Raw genomic sequence first — 23,563 nt, forward strand, 5'->3', positions numbered from 1 at the left:
GCTACCAATGCGCATCCCTATTGAATTGGTATTACAGACTTCTCGTGGATTCTCCTTCGAACCCTGACACGTAGACTTTAGAACAATCTTCCTATTAACATCAGTAAAGTGCCAACCATTCAAGCTTTTAAGAAATTACTTAAGACACACTTCTACTATAAAGCAGTGATTGATTGAAGTTCAAATAAAACTTCTGAATGGATTTCAACATTTGTGAAGTTCTGATTTCGAGTCTGCCCATTCTTATCCTTTGTCCTTTTTCTTTCCAGGGACTTCTCATTCTTTTTTTGCATCTTCTTTTTTTTTGTGTGTCTCTCTCATTGTAAGTTCATTAATTATCCCCATGATGGAGCCGGCCTTAGGGCAAGGCGACTGCCTTGGGCCCGGTGCTCCCTTCTATCGGTACCCGGATCCAACTTCCACCTGACCGAAAGGGGGAGGTGGAAGGGGAAGGGAAGCTTGAGATGGGAGCTCGGCGACCCTCCTACTCTGGCTCTCCTCTCTGGTTATGCAGAAGTTGGATTCCTCCGCTGCCAACAGGAGGAGGGAGAGCGGGGCCGCCGGACCGACAGGACCGCTTCTCACCGAGCAGTAGTGGGTGTGTTTTTTTCTTCTTTCTTTCAGAGTGGGGGGATGCCTTTGCCTTCTCCGGCCCGTGTCCTGTAGCATCGCGTTGCCATGGTGGCCGACGTCGAAGGACGCCAAAATGCTGCAGGATGAGGGCCGCTCCACAAAGTACATTCCCATAACTTGTTTTTTAACAGGCGAGGCCCTGCTGCCAGTGTGCCGCCTGGAGCCCCGCAAAGCCCGAGGCCGACCCTGTCCCTATCTCACTTTCATTCTGCAACTCACTCGCTCTCACTCACTTGAAGGTACATTCTGTACAATCCAGGTATTGTCAGGGGTGTCGAATTATCTTCAAAAACATAGTGGTGCTGGGTGAGATTTTTCACTAAATTGTAATCTTGTTAATTATTAGAACAAATTAACATTTAGACCTAATTTAAAGGATTTGTTTTGCCGTAAAATAATTAAAAAAAAATATCTATATGAATGAAATTCCCTTGCATTTCAAAGGAAATTTGCAACAAAAAGTACCTAGGGTTTGTAAATAAAAAAAAAGCAGGTGTTTTCCATATAGTATATTATCATCACATTTTGACCAATGGGTACTGTGACTTTTTTTACTTTTACTGAAAATCGATGTCCGAGTAAATTGAGGAATTTCTGTGTTGTAGCTTGTTTTGAAGAAATTGGATGTTGATAAAGAGGACCCTTTTTGTGAGCGCTTCAGCCTCTTTGAATGCAGACTGACAGCAGGTCTTTTGTCTTACTGAATATGTAACGGTATTGTATAGGAGGCATAGGGACCACAGTGCTCTGTATTGTACAGTCTGACAAGAAGAAGCCACTGAACATACTTTGCCACCTTAGGCTGCGCTTATAGTGCCGGCAACGCGAACGATGACGTCACCCGTCGCCATTGCGATAGTTATATTTCAAATTTAGGCGACATCGCTGGCTACAAGGTCAGCAACGTCATAAAGGGGGAGGGCAGAGTGATGGAGAAGCTCCTTATTGGCCACAAAGGGAGACTGTAGCCGAAAAATCAAATAACAGTGACTACCAGGTTTTTGGTAGCACTGTCACTCAGTCGCGTGCACTATAGGCGCCGACGACGGCGAGAATACATTTGTTTTGACGCTACGGTCGTGTCCTTGTAGCCGGCACTATAAGCGCAGACTTAGGTTTATCTAGATTTGGTCACTAAGCCTCCAACATGCACAAAAAAGACAAAATATTTTTAATAAATCAAATTTAATCATTTACATTCAATTAAGTAAGTTTAGCAGGATATGCAAAAAAATTACCTTTGATATCAATATAATAAAAACGTCATATACTTGCCTTAAAGCAGTAATCTTCCCTACACTACATAAAATAGGCCACTTTTTAATCTTTTAAAATAGTTTTTTTTTCTTTTCACTTTTTAAATGGTTGACATTCTATGCAGGGAAAACCTGGGTTCCAGTGATAAATTATTTTATGAAACAAAATGGGTTATACCTGGGGAACAAATCTTCATCTGGGAAATCTTTAAAAAAATAAAAATTTATATATATATATATATATACACATGAAGGTCAGTCAGCACACTGCAGTAGAAAGGGTTATAATAGCAGATGCTAGTCCCATAGAAAATAAGTATGATACGAACCAATCCAAAGACCAGTAAAGAGACAGCACACCGCACGGGGTTAATCCAAAAATCTATATTCACAACATGAAATACACGTAAGCCAACGTTTCGGTCCCACAGAGAGACCTTCATCAGGGCCGTGCAACCCACAAGTGCAAGTGACCACACATATATACCCTCACCCATAGTGCAATGCAAACAAAGGGAACCAATCACCAACATGCAATCAGACAGAATATGCAACATAGCTGTGCTCCGTGCCCCCTCCCCTATTACCTGATTATCCAAATGACTCATCATGACATGAGAGTAGGCACTTAAACTATTAGGAGAAAGACACCCTTTAGACACTGGTCCCAGGGTCTACTGCCCTTGCGGGGGAAGGTCGCGCGCCGCGCATCTGCAGTGGGCCAAAACATATTGACTGCCGGAGCGCCAGCAAGGAGAGTACGCCGCGCATCACAGCTGTGAGCAGACGCCTCATTGACTCTCCCTGGCCACCAGGGACGCCGGCAGCGCAAAACGCACATGCGCAGTCTGAAAAAACGCCTCGGTGCACAGTTACCCACACACTGACAGTAATAATGGGCTAAACAGAATAGTAATACACAGAGCGTTAAGGTGAACCACAGGGGGACAGGTAGAGGTATAGAGCACAAGGAGCGCATAGCATCACCATAGTATATAAGGACAAAGGAAGTGCAAAAGTACAGAGGGAGTGATGCAACAGAGTATGAGTGACAAACATAAAAAAGGCATAATGCAAAGTCAAGTGAAAGCACGGAGACTGCTACAAAAAGCAGCTAAGTGAAAGTTCCTCATTTAGGCCACCAGGTGTCATAGTTCTTAGTTCATAGATAAGCCTTGCTTCCTGTTTAAGCAAAGTCCTGCCCCTGTCACCCCCACGGGGGGGGGACTGGAACCTGCAGAATAGGCATACAACGAAGTGTGGCCAGTGTATGCCTTTTTTCCTTGAAATGTCTAGCCACAGGTAGGCACTTCAGGTCTACATCAGAGGCATCACTCAGTAGGGCTTTTCTGATGTTTGAACGGTGCATGGCCATGCGTTCTTTCAGCATCCTTACAGTCTTCCCGATGTACAGCAATCCACAAGGACACTTAATAAGGTACACCACGAATTTAGACTCACAGTTCAGTTGTTGTTTGATTTTAATCGGTGCGCCACTATGCGGGTGATTGTAGCTAGGGCCCAGCTGCATATAGTTGCAGTTGGTACAGCCATGACAGCGGTACGAACCAGGTTTTTTGGCTAACCAAGTGGTGGGTGTGGCATATTTGTCTATTGGGTCAGATCCAGTGACCATGTCACCAATGTTTGGTCCCCGACGAAAGCAGAATAGAGGTGGCTCTCTAGCATATGCACCAATCCTCTCGTCATTCTCCAGGATGCGCCAATTGCCCCGAATGCAGCGCTTAATGCTGTTGGTAGCAGTACTGAATGTACTGACTATATTGAGCCTATTGCTCACCGGTCTGCCTGTCGAAGGTGTCAATAGTTCACCCCTATCAACCTGTCCAACCTTTTGCAAGGCAAAATTGATGTCCTTGGCCGAATAGCCCCTCTCCCGGAAGCGTGCGGCCATTTGGGCCAAGGCCCTTTGGGATTCTTCTGGATCAGTGGTGATTCTTTTCACTCGGAGAAGCTGGGAGTATGGGAGACCCCTCTTGAGTGGTACAGGATGGTGGCTGGCTGCACAAAGAAGGGAGTTCTTGTCTGTACTCTTCTGGTATATTCTAGTAGCCAGCGTGCCTCCAATTTTGTACACTATGGTGTCTAAAAAAGCGATTTCCTGGTAGCTGTGGTTGAGGGTAAAACGGATTGTGGAGGGGATTTTGTTTAAATCAGAAACAAATGTCAGCAGCTCCTCTTCACTGCCCGTCCACAGAATGAAGATGTCGTCAATATAGCGAAGGTATTTGACGATATGCCGTCCATGCGTGGTGTCAGTTAATATGTGCAACCGTTCATACAAATCCATAAACAGATTAGCGTACGACGGTGCCATATTTGAGCCCATGGCAGTGCCCGTAAGTAGCAAGTAGTAGTGTTTCTCAAATTTAAAGAAGTTCTTATGGAGGATGACCTCAATGAGCAACATGAGAAAGGCAACTGGTGGACCCTGTTCGACTCCCTGTTCTTCCAATTTTGTGCGTACTGCTTCTAGGCCCCCTGCATGGGGAATGTTGGTGTACAGGCTGGACACATCTAGCTACGCTAGCTAGATGTGTCCAGCCTGTACACCAACATTCCCCATGCAGGGGGCCTAGAAGCAGTACGCACAAAATTGGAAGAACAGGGAGTCGAACAGGGTCCACCAGTTGACTTTCTCATGTTGCTCATTGAGGTCATCCTCCATAAGAACTTCTTTAAATTTGAGAAACACTACTACTTGCAACTTACGGGCACTGCCATGGGCTCAAATATGGCACCGTCGTACGCTAATCTGTTTATGGATTTGTATGAACGGTTGCACATATTAACTGACACCACGCATGGACGGCATATCGTCAAATACCTTCGCTATATTGACGACATCTTCATTCTGTGGACGGGCAGTGAAGAGGAGCTGCTGACATTTGTTTCTGATTTAAACAAAATCCCCTCCACAATCCGTTTTACCCTCAACCACAGCTACCAGGAAATCGCTTTTTTAGACACCATAGTGTACAAAATTGGAGGCACGCTGGCTACTAGAATATACCGGAAGAGTACAGACAAGAACTCCCTTCTTTGTGCAGCCAGCCACCATCCTGTACCACTCAAGAGGGGTCTCCCATACTCCCAGCTTCTCCGAGTGAAAAGAATCACCACTGATCCAGAAGAATCCCAAAGGGCCTTGGCCCAAATGGCCGCACGCTTCCGGGAGAGGGGCTATTCGGCCAAGGACATCAATTTTGCCTTGCAAAAGGTTGGACAGGTTGATAGGGGTGAACTATTGACACCTTCGACAGGCAGACCGGTGAGCAATAGGCTCAATATAGTCAGTACATTCAGTACTGCTACCAACAGCATTAAGCGCTGCATTCGGGGCAATTGGCGCATCCTGGAGAATGACGAGAGGATTGGTGCATATGCTAGAGAGCCACCTCTATTCTGCTTTCGTCGGGGACCAAACATTGGTGACATGGTCACTGGATCTGACCCAATAGACAAATATGCCACACCCACCACTTGGTTAGCCAAAAAACCTGGTTCGTACCGCTGTCATGGCTGTACCAACTGCAACTATATGCAGCTGGGCCCTAGCTACAATCACCCGCATAGTGGCGCACCGATTAAAATCAAACAACAACTGAACTGTGAGTCTAAATTCGTGGTGTACCTTATTAAGTGTCCTTGTGGATTGCTGTACATCGGGAAGACTGTAAGGATGCTGAAAGAACGCATGGCCATGCACCGTTCAAACATCAGAAAAGCCCTACTGAGTGATGCCTCTGATGTAGACCTGAAGTGCCTACCTGTGGCTAGACATTTCAAGGAAAAAAGGCATACACTGGCCACACTTCGTTGTATGCCTATTCTGCAGGTTCCAGTCCCCCCCCCGTGGGGGTGACAGGGGCAGGACTTTGCTTAAACAGGAAGCAAGGCTTATCTATGAACTAAGAACTATGACACCTGGTGGCCTAAATGAGGAACTTTCACTTAGCTGCTTTTTGTAGCAGTCTCCGTGCTTTCACTTGACTTTGCATTATGCCTTTTTTATGTTTGTCACTCATACTCTGTTGCATCACTCCCTCTGTACTTTTGCACTTCCTTTGTCCTTATATACTATGGTGATGCTATGCGCTCCTTGTGCTCTATACCTCTACCTGTCCCCCTGTGGTTCACCTTAACGCTCTGTGTATTACTATTCTGTTTAGCCCATTATTACTGTCAGTGTGTGGGTAACTGTGCACCGAGGCGTTTTTTCAGACTGCGCATGTGCGTTTTGCGCTGCCGGCGTCCCTGGTGGCCAGGGAGAGTCAATGAGGCGTCTGCTCACAGCTGTGATGCGCGGCGTACTCTCCTTGCTGGCGCTCCGGCAGTCAATATGTTTTGGCCCACTGCAGATGCGCGGCGCGCGACCTTCCCCCGCAAGGGCAGTAGATTCTGGGACCAGTGTCTAAAGGGTGTCTTTCTCCTAATAGTTTAAGTGCCTACTCTCATGTCATGATGAGTCATTTGGATAATCAGGTAATAGGGGAGGGGGCACGGAGCACAGCTATGTTGCATATTCTGTCTGATTGCATGTTGGTGATTGGTTCCCTTTGTTTGCATTGCACTATGGGTGAGGGTATATATGTGTGGTCACTTGCACTTGTGGGTTGCACGGCCCTGATGAAGGTCTCTCTGTGGGACCGAAACGTTGGCTTACGTGAATTTCATGTTGTGAATATAGATTTTTGGATTAACCCCGTGCGGTGTGCTGTCTCTTTACTGGTCTTTGGATTGGTTCGTATCATATATATATATATATATATATATATATAGACAGACAGGCAGACAGACGTTACCGTTCCGAGGTCTGGTAAAGCAAGAGACAGCACTCAATTGTAGAAAACTTCACAAAGTGTATGTGTATATATATACTTTCTTTTTCACATGAGTATATATATATATTAGTCATGTGAAAAAGAAAGTACACCCTTTTGAATTCTATGTTTTTACATATCAGGACATAATAACAATCATCTGTTCCTTAGCATGTCTTAAAATTAGGTAAATACAACCATAGATGAACAACAACACATGACATATTACATTGTGTCATGATTTATTGAACAAAAATAAAGCCAAAATGGAGAAGCCATGTGTGAAAAACTAAGTATACCTTATGATTCAATAGCTTGTAGAACCACCTTTAGCAGCAATAACTTGAAGTAATCGTTTTCTGTATGACTTTATCAGTCTCTCACATCGTTGTGGAGGAATTTTGGCCCACTCTCGTTTACAACATTGCTTCAGTTCATTGAGGTTTGTGGGCATTTGTTTATGCACAGCTCTCTTAAGGTCCAGCCACAGCATTTCAATCGGGTTGGACTTTGACTGGGCCATTGGACTCAATGACTGCAAGGTTCCCAGATCCTGTGGCTGCAAAACAAGCCCAAATCATCACCCCTCCACCACCGTGCTTGACAGTTGGTATGAGGTGTTTTTCTGATATGCTGTGTTTGGTTTTCGCCAAACGTGGCGCTGTGCATTATGGCCAAACATCTCCACTTTGGTCTCGTCTGTCCAAAGGACATTGTTCTAGAAGTCTTGTGGTTTGTTCAGATGCAACTTTGCAAACCTAAGCCATGCTGCCATGTTCTTTTTAGAGAGAAAAGGCTTTCTCCTGGCAACCCTTCCAAACAAACCATACTTGTTCAGTCTTTTTCTAATTGTACTGTCATGAATTCTTGGGTTTTTTGCAATTTCTCTGAGCATTGCACGGTCTGCCCTTGGGGTGAATTTGCTGGGATGTCCACTCCTGGGAAGATTGGCAACTGTCTTGAATGTTTTCCACTTTTGAATAATCTTTCTCACTGTAGAATGATGGACTTTAAATTGTTTGGAAATGGTCTTATAAGCCTTCCCAGATTGATGGGCAGCTTCTCATCAATTTTTGAAGATTGCTTCTCTAAGATCATTGCTGATGTCTTTCCTCCTTGGCATTGTGTTAACACACACCTGAATGCTGCAGACCAGCAAACTGCTAAAACTTAGGGTTTCATAGAGGTGGTCACACTTTCTGATGATCAATTAATCAAGGGCATTTGATTAGCAGCACCTGTCTGGTACTTAGCATCTTAATTCCTATGGAAGCAGTAAGGGTGTACTTAGTTTTTCACACATGGCTTCTCCATTTTGGCTTTATTTTTGTTAAATAAATCATGACACGGTGTAATATGTCATGTGTTGTTGTTCATCTGAGGTTGTATTTACCTAATTTTTAGACCTGCTAAGGAACAGATGATTGTTATTATGTCCTGATATGTAAAACCATGGAATTCAAAGAGGGTGTACTATCTTTTTCACATGACTGTATATATATTACAAGCACAGTCAGAATAGTAATTATGCTTGAAGTGTAATGTCTGACAATTATTTCTTCTACAGATTTGTGTGGAAGAGTTTCTTGTTTCAGCTCGATGTATAGATCGTGTAGCACACCACTTTCACAACTGCGCTCATCATCCCTATCTCTGCTTGTGGGAGATTTCTCAGCGTCCGAAGAAGCCTTTGGAATATACCCCAGCAAAATCACAGAGCACAAAAGCTCTCCTTTGGCAGCAAGTGGATATTGCAACAGTGTTTTGAGTCCGGTCTTAAACAGTTGCAGTTACCATGGCAATTCAGACCTTCTCCAGGCCTCATCATATTCAGTGAGAAAATGCTCAGAGGCCTCAGGGCTTGCATCTTCTTTCGTTGAAATTTGGCATGACCGTCTTCTTCACCATTGGCCTGTCCTTCCACCAATCTCCCCACAAAGAGGTTAATAAATGTTTATTTTTTTCTTCTTTCTGTTTCCATATGGCTTGTTCACAGGCCTTTGCTTGTGTGTGTATGAATGCTCACTTGCCTTGACTGCTGTGAGGGAATTGTTCCACTAATGCTGGCCATCCTCAAATCAATGCACGCACATAACAACAGAAAGTGCCTCAGATGTAGTGGTTTCCACAGGACCATTGTTAGGCTTTTGTCAAGCATTTTTGAACCTAATAAATAATGTCAAAAGCCTCTGTCGTGGCCAAAAATGTTCCCTTTCAAACATTTCTAATAGTATTTTTGTTCTATCATGTCTCCTAGTGTTACAAAGAATTTGTGCTGAACAATAGGAATGTGGTGTACCGCGTGCCACACAGGGCATTGTGCCTCTTTTGGGATTATTATTGCTGCTTTATTCAAAATAAATTACTTTCAATTACTATTTTTTCTAAATAAACTGCATTTTTTTTGTGTGCCTATTTTCATATTGCACATTTTTTATGCAACGTACTGTATGTAAAGTAGTAAGTACACTAAATATCTTAAGATGCAAATAATGCTTTGTGTTGATTATGGCATTTTTTTAAAGATACCTTTACCATTAATGTAGACAACTACACAAATTGTTTTACCTACTTATAAAATGTCCCTAACACTTTTCTGTTATCTTTAAATCCCTACTGTTCCTGAATGCACAGAAGTAATTCATTTTTAAATTTCTTGAAAATATTAGCATGGGTTTTTTTGCATGTTTTTTTTTTCTTGTAAGCAAAAGTACTGTATCTAAAATGTCTGAGGATTTTGTTTTCAAATCTTATCTCAAGTACAGTAGAAGTTTTGTTACTGGAAGCTACATGAAGCAGGACATATTTAACTGGTACTCTGAGGGATTTAAACGTGCAACCTCACCTACTGTAGCAACATCTGCAGCAAGCCACTAAAAAAAAGGAGAATGTTGCTGTGACATTAAGTATTCCCCTCATTCATTGGCTATTTGTTTTCATTTTTTGGGAATGTGAATACAATCCCTCCTTGGGGAAGGCCCAGCACCCACTGCTACTGTATATCTGTTATTGCAGAGAGCTAACATCTGCCTAGGAGCAAAACACCAGCTCAGCACTGACAGTTAGAAGACAGACACAGGAGAGGGGAAAGACCAGTCAGGACTAGCCAGTCTTATCCGTCCAGTAATCTAGCACACATGCTGTAGTGGATTTTGTGAAAGTTGTAGTACAGTGAAACCTCTCAACACGTGGCATGGTTTCTCCCATTTGTAACATTTATTTTATTTAATGACTAATCTCTTACTCTAAGGCAGGGGTGCACAAACTTTTCCCACTGCACACCCCTGTCTGCTCTCCTTACCGGTTCGCGCCCACCTACTTCCTTGTCCTCGGCGTCGAATGACGCCGCTTCGCAAAAGACAAGGTAGGAGACATTGCAGAGGCCTCATGCGATCCCTCAGCATTTCATTTGAACGCCGTGGGGAAGAGCGCGAGGCCTTCTCAACTGATGCACCGCCCCCATAAAAATCTTGCGCCCTGTCTGGGGGGCGTGCCCCCCACTTAACGCACAACTGCTCTAATATAGGGGTGCTCAACTCCAGTTCCCCCCAACAGGTTACGTTTTCAGGAAATACCAGGTGCAGCACAGGTGGCTCAATCAGTCGCTGCTTCAGCACCGGTGGCTCAATTAGAAGCTCAGTCAGACTGAGCCTGTGATTGAGCCACCTGTGCTGAAGCTGGTGTTGCACCCTGCTAGAAATTCTCTTTGCCCTGCATGCCAGTCCTGGTAGCTGCAGGCAGTGCCGGGGTTAAGCCCTCACAAGGCTCTGACATGTGAGTTAGTTTCAATTATGTTATTCTAATGTTGCACTTCCAAGGCACATGTCTGGCCTTGTGCTTCTCTAGAAGTTGCTAGAGGGTCACATGCCTAGTGGGGTGACCAAGTGGCAACAGTTAACCTGCCCAGATATTGGGGCAGAGTGCTGGCCATGCCTCTTAGTATATAAAGTTGGGTTCCTCCATTTTGTATTCAGACCTGACACCCAGAGAGGACCTGACCAGATGAGAATCCCACTACCACCAGGGGATACGTGGCCCCATACCCCTATAACATCAGGGAGGTCTCCAGGCTCCTCTAGCCTGTAAATCAGCAAGCAACACCTTTTATTTCATTCTATATAGGGACAGTGTAAGAGACGTGTTCAGAGGTATGCAATGGAGACTGTTTTAAGGTGAAATTAAAATAAGGCTTTATTGCGCCTGTTGCTTTAAACACAGCAAACATGTAAATCAGCAAACAAAATCTGCTCCACTCTGGAGTATATATACACTAACTCTCTAACTGCATGGTTAGCCCAGCGATTCACCAGCCCAAATCATAGAGACATTCATATACTTAGATAGACATAGATAATAGTCTTAAAAGGAAAGTCTTATCTGTTAGCTGGGTTGCTGTAGGGGAAGGCTTCTTTGTTCTCCTGGTGTCCACACCCGTCTGTGATAAGGCAATGTCAGGATCCAGGTATAGAAGTATTATCCCCTGTGTCTTGTTGTCAGCTTGCAGTCTCTTTTGGCAGGCTCAAGACGCCTGTCTCCTTGTTCAGCCCAGTTGTGGACTAAGGAGTCTCTCTTCCTGTCTCAGAGCCAGGCTTTTTCTAACCCCTGTAATCAGCCAGGTGGTGTTAGTTAACTGCCTACCAGCAGTTAACCACCACACTACTGGATTAGAGGCACATTTGTGAACCGGAATAAGTCCCCTGTTACAGACAGTATTCCAGTTCAAGGGCCCATATAGAGGTGCTATAAGAGTCTACATTGCTGAAGGAAGCAGTCCATTTCCAGGGTTAAGTAGGGACCTGGGGTGGATTGACATATTTCTATTCCCAGGTGTAAGTAGGGCTCTGGTGTGGAGTTATGCTGGGTTCCATTCCCAAGATTTAAGTAGGGATCAAGGGTGGACTAACTCGCAATGCAAGATATTGTGGATGCTGTATTTTGTATGCCGAAACCCAGTCCTGCTGTCAGGACTATGCTGCTGGTTCTAAATAAAGTAAGTAAGGGTGTTACACTGGAATATCTTGAAAACCTGACCTGTTGAGGGGCTTGAGGACTGGAGTTGAACACCCCTGATCTACAAGACAAAGCAACTGCAATGTGTACAGTATGGGTGTTGACAAGCATGTATGGGGGTTTATGCACTAACACAGAAACTCCCATTCAGACTCCAGCGAGGCACGAATACAGTTAGACCATAAAGTTTTGCATCTACTGTAAGCGGCAGATTTTAAGGTACGCCGCCGCCTAGGCACTTACATGTGGTGGCCGCCTCCTTGCTGCCGCCTTCCTTTTCCTTCCGAATCACAGCGTCAAATGACGTCACGGACGTCACAACATATCGTCAGACGGCGTCGCGTTGCCATGGCCATGGGTTGTCGGGTTATGAACACATTGTTGTTATTTGTTTTTGGATTGGTCAGACTAGTCATTCACTTTAAGCATTCGCAGACATTTTGGTTACTTTCATTTCTGTCTACTAAAGGTGCAATCTCTTCATAAATTATTCGAGGGAAAGTCAAACATATCAAAGAACAAATTTCTTAGAATAAATAATAAAATAAGCATTTTATTTTACAGTCCCCAGTCCTATTACTGCTTTGGGTCTATGGGTCTGATTTAATATTGTCCAAAGCTTGGGACAATATTGAATGAGCCCCCCCCTCCCCCCCCTGTGAGAGAAAATGTCAGCCTTTTCAAACAATGAAGTGCGGAATAATTCAATACCGCTGAAGCGCTACAACTTAAAGGTAAAAACAAAATGCACAAAAGCGCAAAGACTTGTTAAAAAGTATTATACAATAGTATATATTAAAGTTGGACTGCACCTTCTGCTTTATTTACCATCAGATCTCCCAGGTAGGGAAAGAACAGTGTGAACTTCAGGCGTTCTAACACACCAGATCTGCTGACTATCCACAGTAATTCCCTACACTTGGCTGAGCACTGCTGCTGATTATGCAGAGAGAGTGCCAACAATGCTTAAGATAAGCACTTGAAACCTATGCAGCTAGCAGCAGAATTCGGAAACATTGTAAAGGAGAGAGACAAAATAAGATAAAGCGCAAGGTGCCAAATTGATGTATTAAAGACACAATCTGAAAGTCTCCATTTCTTTTTATTGCACAACATATTATTTTGCATATATCCATTATAAAATGTTATAAGGTAATATTTAAACACCATGATAAATGTAGCCATTAACCATCTGGATTTAATACAATTATGTATTATCCATAGATAGAAACAAGAATATTTTATACTCCGTGTTCGTATATTTCTTTTTTTTATGCACCACTCCCAGTTTCAAGAGTTGGTATAGACTTTATTGTGTGATTTTTAACACGTTTTTGGGCTGATATGCACATGGTCCACAATTGCTTGTTGACCCATTTTAACCTTCTTTCAGCATCATCTTTAAAGTGTAACTGTCCTTGACAATGAAAGAGACCTTCCCATTGTCTGTTCCTTTTAGGCAATCTTTAACATGGAGTTAAATGGCGTTCACATGGGGGAGTTGGCTGGAGGAAGGAAACAAAGTGGTCTGTTGTTTTTGAGTGACTTTGCTAGAGGTTCCCCTTTCATTCAGAGAACGATGCACTTCTATAGAAGATGACAGACATTTTGACAGGTGCAATATGCTTTGAACTGTCTTGCCACATAGAGCTTTTGTCTTGAACTTTCCCAGCAGAGTGGCACATTTCCTTGGGATGCTGATATGCATATTGTTTGCTTTTCATCTAGTTTGGTAAAACCCACATTCTCCTTTCTCATCATTTTTAATTCTTTGCATATGATAAGCGAAACAAACAAAAGAACAAGTCTGTTTCAGATTTTATGCTCAATGTTTCGACATACTATGTCTAAGGTAGCTACAGTACTGAAGGAGCAGCTCAATGAACTGACTCTGTAAACTGAGTTTAAATCAGGGGAGCCCGGTTCAAATCCCGGTGTCAGCTTCTTGTGACCTTGGACAAGTCACTTTATCTCTCTGTGCCTCAGGCACCAAAAAAAAGTTTGTAAGTTCACCTGGGCAGGGACCGTGTCTGTAAAAATTCTATATGCTGCGTACCGCACACTAAACTGTAATTGTGAAGTGCTTTGAGTCTTATTGAGAGAAAAGTGCTAGATGAAATCAAGTTATTATTACTTCTACCGTACATTGTCTTATGTAATTGATGTTATTGCTCTAATGCCATTCATATATCGCCATCTCTCCTTCCTTCTCCATGCCTTGTATTCTCTCACTTGCTCCATTTTCTAACCACCTATTCTCTCCTAGATACTCTACACTTTGGTTTCCGCACTGCTCATTCCACTGAAACAGCCCCCACTAAAATAGCTATTGACCTCCATGCTGCCAAAGACAATTACACTCTTCTCATACTGCTTGACCTCTCTGCAGCCTTTGATACTGTGGACTACCCTCTTCTTCTTCAAATTCTCTATACCTTGGAATCCATAACAGAGCTCTACACTGTATTTCCTCTCACCTCTCCCATCGTACTTTCAGTGTCTCATTTGCCAACAACTCCTCCTCCACTGTCGATCTCTCTGTGGGCGTGCCCCTGGGGTGTGTCCTCGAACCTCTGCTTTCTTTACACACTCTCTGTAGATGACCTTATCCCATCTCTTGGGTTCAAATATCACCTCTATGCTGATGACACAAATTTACCTTTTTGAACCCCTGACCTTACGCCTGCTGTACAGATCAAAGTTTCTGAATGTCACTCCGCTATATCATCCTGGATGGCCCTCCGCCAACTCAAACGTAACATGTCAAAGATGGAGCTCCTTAAACTTCCCCCGCATGCCTGGCCGTGCTTCCCCCTTCTACTTTACTGTTGGCAGTACTATCTTAAACCTAGTATCACAAGCACACTGCCTAGATGTTAAATTTGACTCCTCTCTCAAATTCTCCTCTCACATTCTCAATGTAGCTAAAACCTGTTGATTGTTCCTCCGTAACATTGCAAAGATACGCCCTTTCTCTCAAGCCCTCATTCTCTCCATCTTGACTATTGTAACCTTCTACTGTCCGGTCTTCCTGTCTCAATGTCTCTGCTACAATCTATGCAAAACACTGCTGCTAGAATTGCTTTACTCTCTCCTAAACCTATATCAGCTTCTCTCATGCTGAAATCCAGTCTCTCCAAGTCCTTCTGGAGCAGTAATTTCCAACCTTTTTTGTTTGGAGGAACCCTTGAAGTATTTCGAAAAATCTCGGGGAACCCCTATCTGGCTGACACATATTAGGTTAGACAGGGGTCAGTCACAACATTTCACACCTCACGAGCCACCTCTATTTCCCACCCTTTACCCATGTATTTCTCTCCCATCCATCTCACTAACTCTCCACCCTCCCGCCTCGCATGTATTTATCCCTTGCGTCTCACTCTTACTCCCTCTTTTCCTCACTCACTCCCTCCTGCCCCCTCTCTTCTCTCACTCGCCCCTACCTTCCGTCAATTATACCACTCTCTCTCAATCTACCCTAAAAAATACATACCAAAAAAACCCACCCCCGGGGGGGGGGGGTGGGCGTCCATAGGAGGAACACCTGAGACTGCTTCAAGGAGCCCCAGGGTTCCACGGAACCCTGTTTGGGAATCACTGTTCTGGGGAGAGATTACATCCTGCTCTGATTCTACTACCTTACACAATTTAGTTTCATCAGCAAAGGTGGAGACTTTGCTCTCTATGTCAACCTCAAGGTCATTAATAAATAAGTTAAAAATCTGGTGTCCCAGTACCGATCTCTGAGGTACGCCACTCACAATTTTAGCCCAACCTGAAAAAGTGTATGTAGGAATGGTCTAAGATGACCAAGAAAGAAATCACATAAGTTTGCACTCAACTAAATTATAACTCTGAGTGGATAGAAATAATTTCCAAGCCATATGGGTTACCAGAAGGTTAAAACACAAAACAAAAAATTATTTAATAATACATCATTTAATTCTTCTAATTGAAATCTATTTATAGTTTTAGCTTATATATAAAAATTATCTTAAAACGATTCTCTAAAGAAAGCAGCGACTGAGCAAGTCGGCAAACCATGGTGTGGGTGTATTTATATAGGACAAATGTCTGTATTCAATATACTATCACGGCGGTCCTATTTGTAGTTATAGGTGCATAGATACAGAACTAATCAGTACAAGTCTGTATAGAGTACAAATAGCAGTATGACAATAGGCTTGAGTATGCCTAGCTATATTCACTTCATACACCAAAACTGGCTTACGTAAGCCAAAGACCGTCTCTAATGCGTCACTACACAGAATGTATCTATATTCCCATAAAGTATATACTCCTCAAAGATGGGACATAGTACTCCTTAAGTGTGCATCGTGTCTATAGTGCGCTAAATATCACCTGTGTTCTTGATGTAACCCGTTAGCTACAGGGTTATAGCCTCCCACTCCGTCTTCAAGGAAGAAGCGCCAAGTAGGCGTGAAACGATCGTCGGGTGTCAGGCGACGCGCAGACTAATGACGTCAGACGGTTTTTGTTTTGGAGCTTGAAGACGGAGCGGGAGGCTATAACCCTGTAGCTAACGGGTTACATCAAGAACACGGGTGATATTTAGCGCACTATAGACACGATGCACACTTAAGGAGTACTATGTCCCATCTTTGAGGAGTATATACTTTATGGGAATATAGATGCATTCTGTGTAGTGACGCATTAGAGACGGTCTTTGGCTTATGTAAGCCAGTTTTGGTGTATGAAGTGAATATAGCTAGGCATACTCAAGCCTATTGTCATACTGCTATTTGTACTCTATACAGACTTGTACTGATTAGTTCTGTATCTATGCACCTATAACTACAAATAGGACCGCCGTGATAGTATATTGAATACAGACATTTGTCCTATATAAATACACCCACACCATGGTTTGCCGACTTGCTCCGTCGCTGCTTTCTTTAGAGAATTGTTTTAAGATAATTTTTATATATAAGCTAAAACTATAAATAGATTTCAATTAGAAGAATTAAATGATGTATTATTAAATAATTTTTTGTTTTGTGTTTTAACCTTCTGGTAACCCATATGGCTTGGAAATTATTTCTATCCACTCAGAGTTATAATTTAGTTGAGTGCAAACTTATGTGATTTCTTTCTTGGTCATCTTAGACCATTCCTACATATAATGTGAATCCATTTCCCATGCACCACTTTTTACCTATGAGATTTGAATATTAAGGTTGAGCAGTGATTATACATTTCCCAACCTGAAAAAGTTCCATTTATGACAACTCTGTTGTATATCCTTCAATCAGTTTTCAATCCAGGTGCATATATTTTTACTTGGTCCAGTTTGTTTTATTTTGTACACTAACCTCTTGTGTGGAACCGTATCAAAAGCCTTTGCAAAATCTAAGTAGATCATATCAACTGCATTACCCTGGTCTAAATTCCTACTTAACGCCTCAAAGAAACAAATAAGGTTAGTTTGGCATAATCTATCCTTCCTAAATCCATGCTGACTATTACTAATAATTTTGTTTTCCATTAGGTATTCCTGAATATTATCCCGTATTAAACCTTCAAGTAGTTTCCCCACTATTGAAGTCAGGCTTACAGGTCTGTATTTTGCCGGTTGTGATCTTTACGCCAATCTTGTGGTACTGGGCCTGTGGAAATGGAGTCCTTGAATATTAAATGTAATAGTTTGGCTATTACTGAACTTAACTCCTTGAGAACTCTTGGATGTATGCCATCGGGGCCAGATGACTTATTTACTTTCATTTTATCAAGCCGTCTATGAACTTTTTCCTCTGTTAGCCAATTATTTGTTAATATAGAGGTTGTGGCTTCCTCCTGCGGTACTACTATTGAATTGATTCTTCCCTGGTAAACACAGTGGCAAAAAATGTGTTTAATACCTCTGCTTTTTCCTTATGTCCAATAATCTGCCTACCCATCTCACACTGAAAGGGTCCTATATTTTCTTTTCTGATTTTTTTTGTTATTAAGGTACCTGAAGGACTTTTTAGGGTTGATCTTACTTGCTATTGCAATTCTTTTTTCATTATCTATTTTTGCTAATTTGATTGTCCTTTTGCAATTTTTGTTTCATTCCTTATAATTCTGATATGATGCCTTTGTCTCTTCTGACTTCAAGAATCTAAACGCCTTCCTCTTCTTTTTAATTTCCTCCCCTACCAGTTTTTACATTTACCATGACCCTTTGTATATGCACTTACCAGAACACCTCCCCTACTGTCTCTGTAAGTTCTCCCTACTTACAGTACCACTTAGATTGTAAGTTCTTCGGGAGAGGGACGCCTTTTCCAAATGTCTACATTTATGTTGAAGTGCTTATTTCTATTATGTCATGTGTATTACTGCTGTAAAGCGCTATGTACATGGATGGTGCTATATAAATAAAGATAGCATACATATATACATACTACTACTACTACTAATAATAAATATTCCTTTTTCATACATAATCCTCGTACTGTACCCAGTGATTTATAAAATTAAATACAACATGGGTGTGCTATATCAATGGAATGGCTGCATCATGCAGCTCTTATGCAATAAGTATTAGGTATTAAAATATCGAGAAGAAAAGAAGCGCCTGCTCCAAATATTCAAATTTATTGACAAGAATATAATGTTAAAAAAGCACAGTGCTAGAATGTGCACATTCAATAGCAAATTACATACACATCACTGATATCTGACTCGAAGTGATGATAGATCGTGATAGAATCAAACCAAACATTTCAGTCCTCCATAACGAGAGCAGTAAAATCATCCCGTAAATAGCTTGAATTGAGAGAAATCGGTCTTGTTATGGAGGACTGAAATGTTTTGGTTTTATTCTATCACAATCTATCATCAGATATGGATAATAGGCCTTTTGGCCAATGCAGTGTGTGTTTGGAGGGGGGTTTGGTGGTAGAGGAGGGGGTGTTGGTGGGTGGCCATTGCTTGCCAATGTGGCTATCTGTGAACCGTTGAAGGCATAGATGACCACAGTGACAATCAATGGATGAAATTACTAGACTTTTGTGTTATAGTAATGTGTTTTTTTTCATAGTAATGTATTTTATTGCTCTGTAATGATTATTTGACTGGGCAGAATCATTATTAACCATCTTTGGCTAATAGCACTTTTGCCCATTCCTGTGTGATGTTGGTGGTAGAGGGGGTGGGTGAAGAGGTAGTCACCCCAGGGAGGGTGTTTAAGCCTTGCAGGAGGGGTTAATCCACCCTGGAGCAACTATGAATATGGTATTTGGCCCAAGGTGGGTGTTTAGGCTTACTGGGTGGGTAGCGGGAGTGATTTAGACCTTCATTACCTTAGCGGTAGTAACCACTAAGATAATGAAGAGGTTAGCTCCTCCCACAATCCTCCAGATTGTCCTAACTACACACCCTAGGGTAATTACAACCTTCACCTACCCCCTCCATCACCAACAAACCAGGCACTAGTATTTAACCCATTCACTACCTTAGCGGTTAGCCGCTAAGGTAAGGAAGTTGGCTGCAAATGTATTTTTATCACATAGGATTGAAGCAGGGGGTCCCCGGAGCTGAAATGAATATGGGTCAGCCCCGGGAACCCCTTGCTTCAATCCTATGCAACATACAGAACACCTACAAGCTCAAATTGAACCCCCAAAATCCTATGCAGAATACATTTTCTCCATCAGATGCACAACGCAGATCAGAATCTGTGAGTTGCACCTGCGATGTTAATATCAGAGCTACCTGAAGATCTCAATTTTGCACAAAATTAGAGCTGGAGCATTTTTGAGCTGTCGCTCGGTTTCTCTGAGTGGGAGTGCTACCGATCGGGAAGAAGCAGTTTTGTAGTGAGTTTGGCATTTTATCAGAGCTCTCCGAATAGCTCCACATGCAACCTTGCTACAAAAGTGCTCAAAACAGTTGATAAGTCACTTATCAAAGTTTACTGAATAGGTCCCTCAATGCTACAAACCCTGTCCGGGCCACATACGCATATATTGTAATAACAAATTAACCAATTATGTTAATGTAACTATGGGAGACAATATGTTTTCTGCATAGAACGCATACAGCATATTGTTGAGAGAGTACATGTTGAAAAAGTCACGTTTGAATGAATACTATTTTATGGTATTTGTATTGGTTAATAAAATGGAACTGATGTTTTTAACATCAATTATTCTCTTTTTCTAGCATTCTCAGAGTCTTGCAGTGTTGGGGAAGATGGTGAAAGTGTACAGATGTCTATAATCAGCAATGGTACTCAGAATGCATTTGATGAACTTGAAATGATTGTTCCATGCACTGGTTCTTCTTTGTCTCTACAAAATCCAGATAGTGTGTCGGATAAAGACTTCCCAACCTCAGGTGTGAGCCTCACCTCCTTAATAAATATATCTTACTGCTGTAATAAACGACCCTTACCTAACCTTTTCTCTGCTGGAGGGATAAACATTGCAAATATGAGAAATGTGTTGCTAGTTACTCTGGCTGTTAACGGGTTTATGGTATGTACTGTGTATCTGAGTTATACATTCAAGTAATCTAAAAGCTGTTTTTGTCCTTGGCGTTGGGATATTAAAACATTAAGGGCTTGGCTATGCCGTAAGATTCCTTTCGGCATCTGAAGACACATTACAGCCTATTGATTTGAATGGGCCATAACATGTCTTATGACAAATGACCACTTTGTAAATATGGGCCACAATGATTACTTCTTTGTTTTCAAAAAGCAAAATGCTATATTTGGGAAAGGAGTAAATGGTAACACTAAAAAGTATGAGAAACCAAAGATCAGGAGGATTCTGAGGAAAAGTCTGACCTCCTAATGCTGGATTACCTGCCAGGCGAGGAAGGATCAAGTCTCTTTATACATACATTGGCCTTCACATATCCCCATTGCACAGCTTGACTTCCCATAGTATTACCCTAATGCCAGCTTGTTCTCTTACGCATAATCCCCCCCTCTGTTTCTCTCACCTCCACAACCTGCCTAACTGCAGTACTATTGCATCCTTCTTGCTCATACAGTATGTCCTTGCTTTAGTTACACACTATATGGATGCAACACTGCTGACAGATGTACTTCCTTTGCAGTATGGTGAACAAGAAAATAACTTTTAGCTGCAAATTCTCAATTTCCCTAACAGATACTTTCATTCTATACTGCTAAGTAGTAGACATCATTCCTATTTTGCCCATTGTTCCAGGCATAAGCTGTAGTTTTTACACTGCAATGTAGGAAAACAGGTAAACATTTAACCCGCAACACTCCTAACATTTTACGAGAGGTGCGAACCCTAGTCCATGGAAGGTGTTTGCTAAACTAGATCATACGCCATTTTCAGATATTTATTGGAAGTATTAATGTTAATAACTTTTAAGGCTATGTACTAAACCTACATGTGTATTTAGTGTGCTTTATTTTAATATTTGTTTGTTTCACCAAAGAAAAATGTTTTCAAATCATATTACTCTATTACATTATAAATATGTCTGATAATAAATATTTATGTTATAATAATGTTAAATATAAATAATGTTTATTTAATAAAAATAAATATAATGGACGCTTTGGTTTCCCTAGTTATCCTGGTTGCATTGCATGTTCGCAAGACATTTGATACAGGGCTGACTTTAAGTTACATATTTTAAAAACCTGCTAAGAATAACAACTGGAAAACCCAGTGATTTCTTTGGTTTCATGAACATTTTAAAAAACTCCCACAAATAACACATGAATTAAAATGTTTTTCTTCTCCCATGGATTCTCATGACTTCTATAATTGATTAGCACTGGTTACTCTTGGTTGAGTTCTATCAGTGCATATCTGTATCTTATTTCAATCCCTGTAGTACTCTGAGCTTTACTTACTGTAATTCACCTTTCATTTTAAATATCTGTAATTAGTTCTTAAACAAATACTGCATTTCCGTCAGATTTTCCCCCCATTTGTTTCTGTGATAAAGTGTGGGGCAAAGCAGTGGAGGGGAGATATACATGACCACGAATATTAGGTGCTCTACAGGCGTCTAATGCATTGTAGTCTCTCACTTTAACAGTCAGGGAAGACTACACAAGCCAAGCTTCCAGGTGCATAAACTAAAAGTGATCCTAGCTAATGATACTCACCTGTAGAGCTGCTAGCACTGTGTATATAAACTACAGGCCTGCAAACACTCTCCTATTCCCCTCCACTGCCCGAGGAAAAAGAAGGGACTGCCTGAGGTGTACAGATGGAAAACAGTGTATTGTTGATTGTAGCATTATATTTTGGTGAGCATCTTAGCTGCCCAACTGATGGGAGCGTGCTTTAATTTGTTTAGTTAGTGCTCAAAGACCTAAGATTTATTTTCCTGCTTTGTTTTCCTTTTTCCTTTGCATTTTTGTTTTGAACTGTGAGGTAACCTTGAAGAATAAAACAAAAGGACAGAAGCTTGATTTTCTAGAACACTCCGTGTATGCTGGTGCTCCTTATGCTAAGACTGTGTTAAATGATATCGCAGACCAAGACCGATCCAATGTCCTATTACAATTTCAATGTTCAGCATGTGTAATATGTCTACAAATGTAAATATGAGACTTTTTGAATCACATATATTGAAATCTCCAGTGTCAAGATATATTCTGTTATGCTACAATATAATCCTATCAATAGGTAGCACTGCTTTCCCCCTCCTCCCCCCCCACCCTGGAGATCTTTCCCTGGCTACAGGTCTGTGTGGTGCTGGTTACCTGTGAGGGTCCATGAGAGATGAGCTTCCACAATGATAAGGGGAAACAGGACAGTCTTTTGGTGATCCTCAGACTAAGTTTGGTGTCATCAGCGCCTCCAGTCAAAGTAGGCTTCAGGGATCCTGAAGACAGTGCCCACCATGACAGATATCTCTAATACTCCTACCCAATAGACTGTTACTTAAGCAGGAGTATATAAAAAGGGATCTTTATTCAGGCAGCCACTGCAGGATGTTATTACAGCGTATACCTTGTATTGGAGAATGGGTCCCAGACCCCTGGATGGTGCTGGCCCTCTGGCAATATGGAGGCCTTGTGCTCTGCACAGATCTTGGCTGCATCTCTGCTCCAGGAGGAGCTGGAGGCATGTCTCAACCCCAGGAGGGGCTGAGCTGGATTCTCTCTCCCAGCCGGGAGAGACTCAGAGCTTCACTCCTCTACCCCATGAGCGGGAGAGCTGGATTGACACAATTTGGAACACTTCCTCCCTAAGGCTCAGAGGGGGGGGGCACAGGGTCTGCACCAGGATTGGTTATACACAGACTCCCATTTGCCTCCAACCCTGTTACTCAGAGAGGCAGCATGAGGAGGAGTAAACCCACAGAATAACCTGTCACTGCCTGTAGCTATGAGAACTTACGTGACAGGAAGGCAGCCACGGCTATAAATATATTTAACAAAGCAACAGAGAAAGCCAGCAGGATGCTAGGTGTATAGGTAGTGTGACCAGATGTCCCGGTTTAGCCAGGACAATCCCGTTTTTTGTTGTGTGACCTGACATTGTAGTAAATGTACCGTTTTTTTAAAATTACCAGCCGTACAGACGCGAACGTCCTGGTTTGACCCGGGACAGATATGGTCACCTTATGTATAGGGAGAGGTATTAGCAGTAGGAAGAGGGTATGCCACTTTGTATATAACTGGTAAGACACCACCTAGAGTACTGTGTTCAGTTCTGGAGACCATAAAAGATTGAGATTGTGCAAAGTAGGGCTACTGAAATAGTGCATGGTCTACAGCATGTAACTCAGGATTGAGCATTGAAGAAGGTGTTACTATACATTGTAAACAGTAACGTATTCTAACGTGAGTCTTCCTGGAAATGGAAA

General features: G+C 42.2%; 1 protein-coding gene across 1 annotated transcript in view; it reads left to right on the forward strand.

The window, feature by feature from the left end:
- Positions 1-23,563, forward strand: part of C5H12orf42 (chromosome 5 C12orf42 homolog) — a 456,508-nt gene that overhangs the window by 201,034 nt on the left and 231,911 nt on the right. The window contains exons 5-6 of the mRNA XM_075599098.1: positions 8,301-8,675; positions 19,913-20,086. Coding sequence (XP_075455213.1) covers positions 8,301-8,675; positions 19,913-20,086 — 549 coding nt within the window. The remainder of the gene's footprint in view (positions 1-8,300; positions 8,676-19,912; positions 20,087-23,563) is intronic.

The sequence above is a fragment of the Ascaphus truei genome, chromosome 5 (assembly GCF_040206685.1).
Source record: "Ascaphus truei isolate aAscTru1 chromosome 5, aAscTru1.hap1, whole genome shotgun sequence".
Classification (NCBI taxonomy): Eukaryota; Metazoa; Chordata; class Amphibia; order Anura; family Ascaphidae; genus Ascaphus; species Ascaphus truei.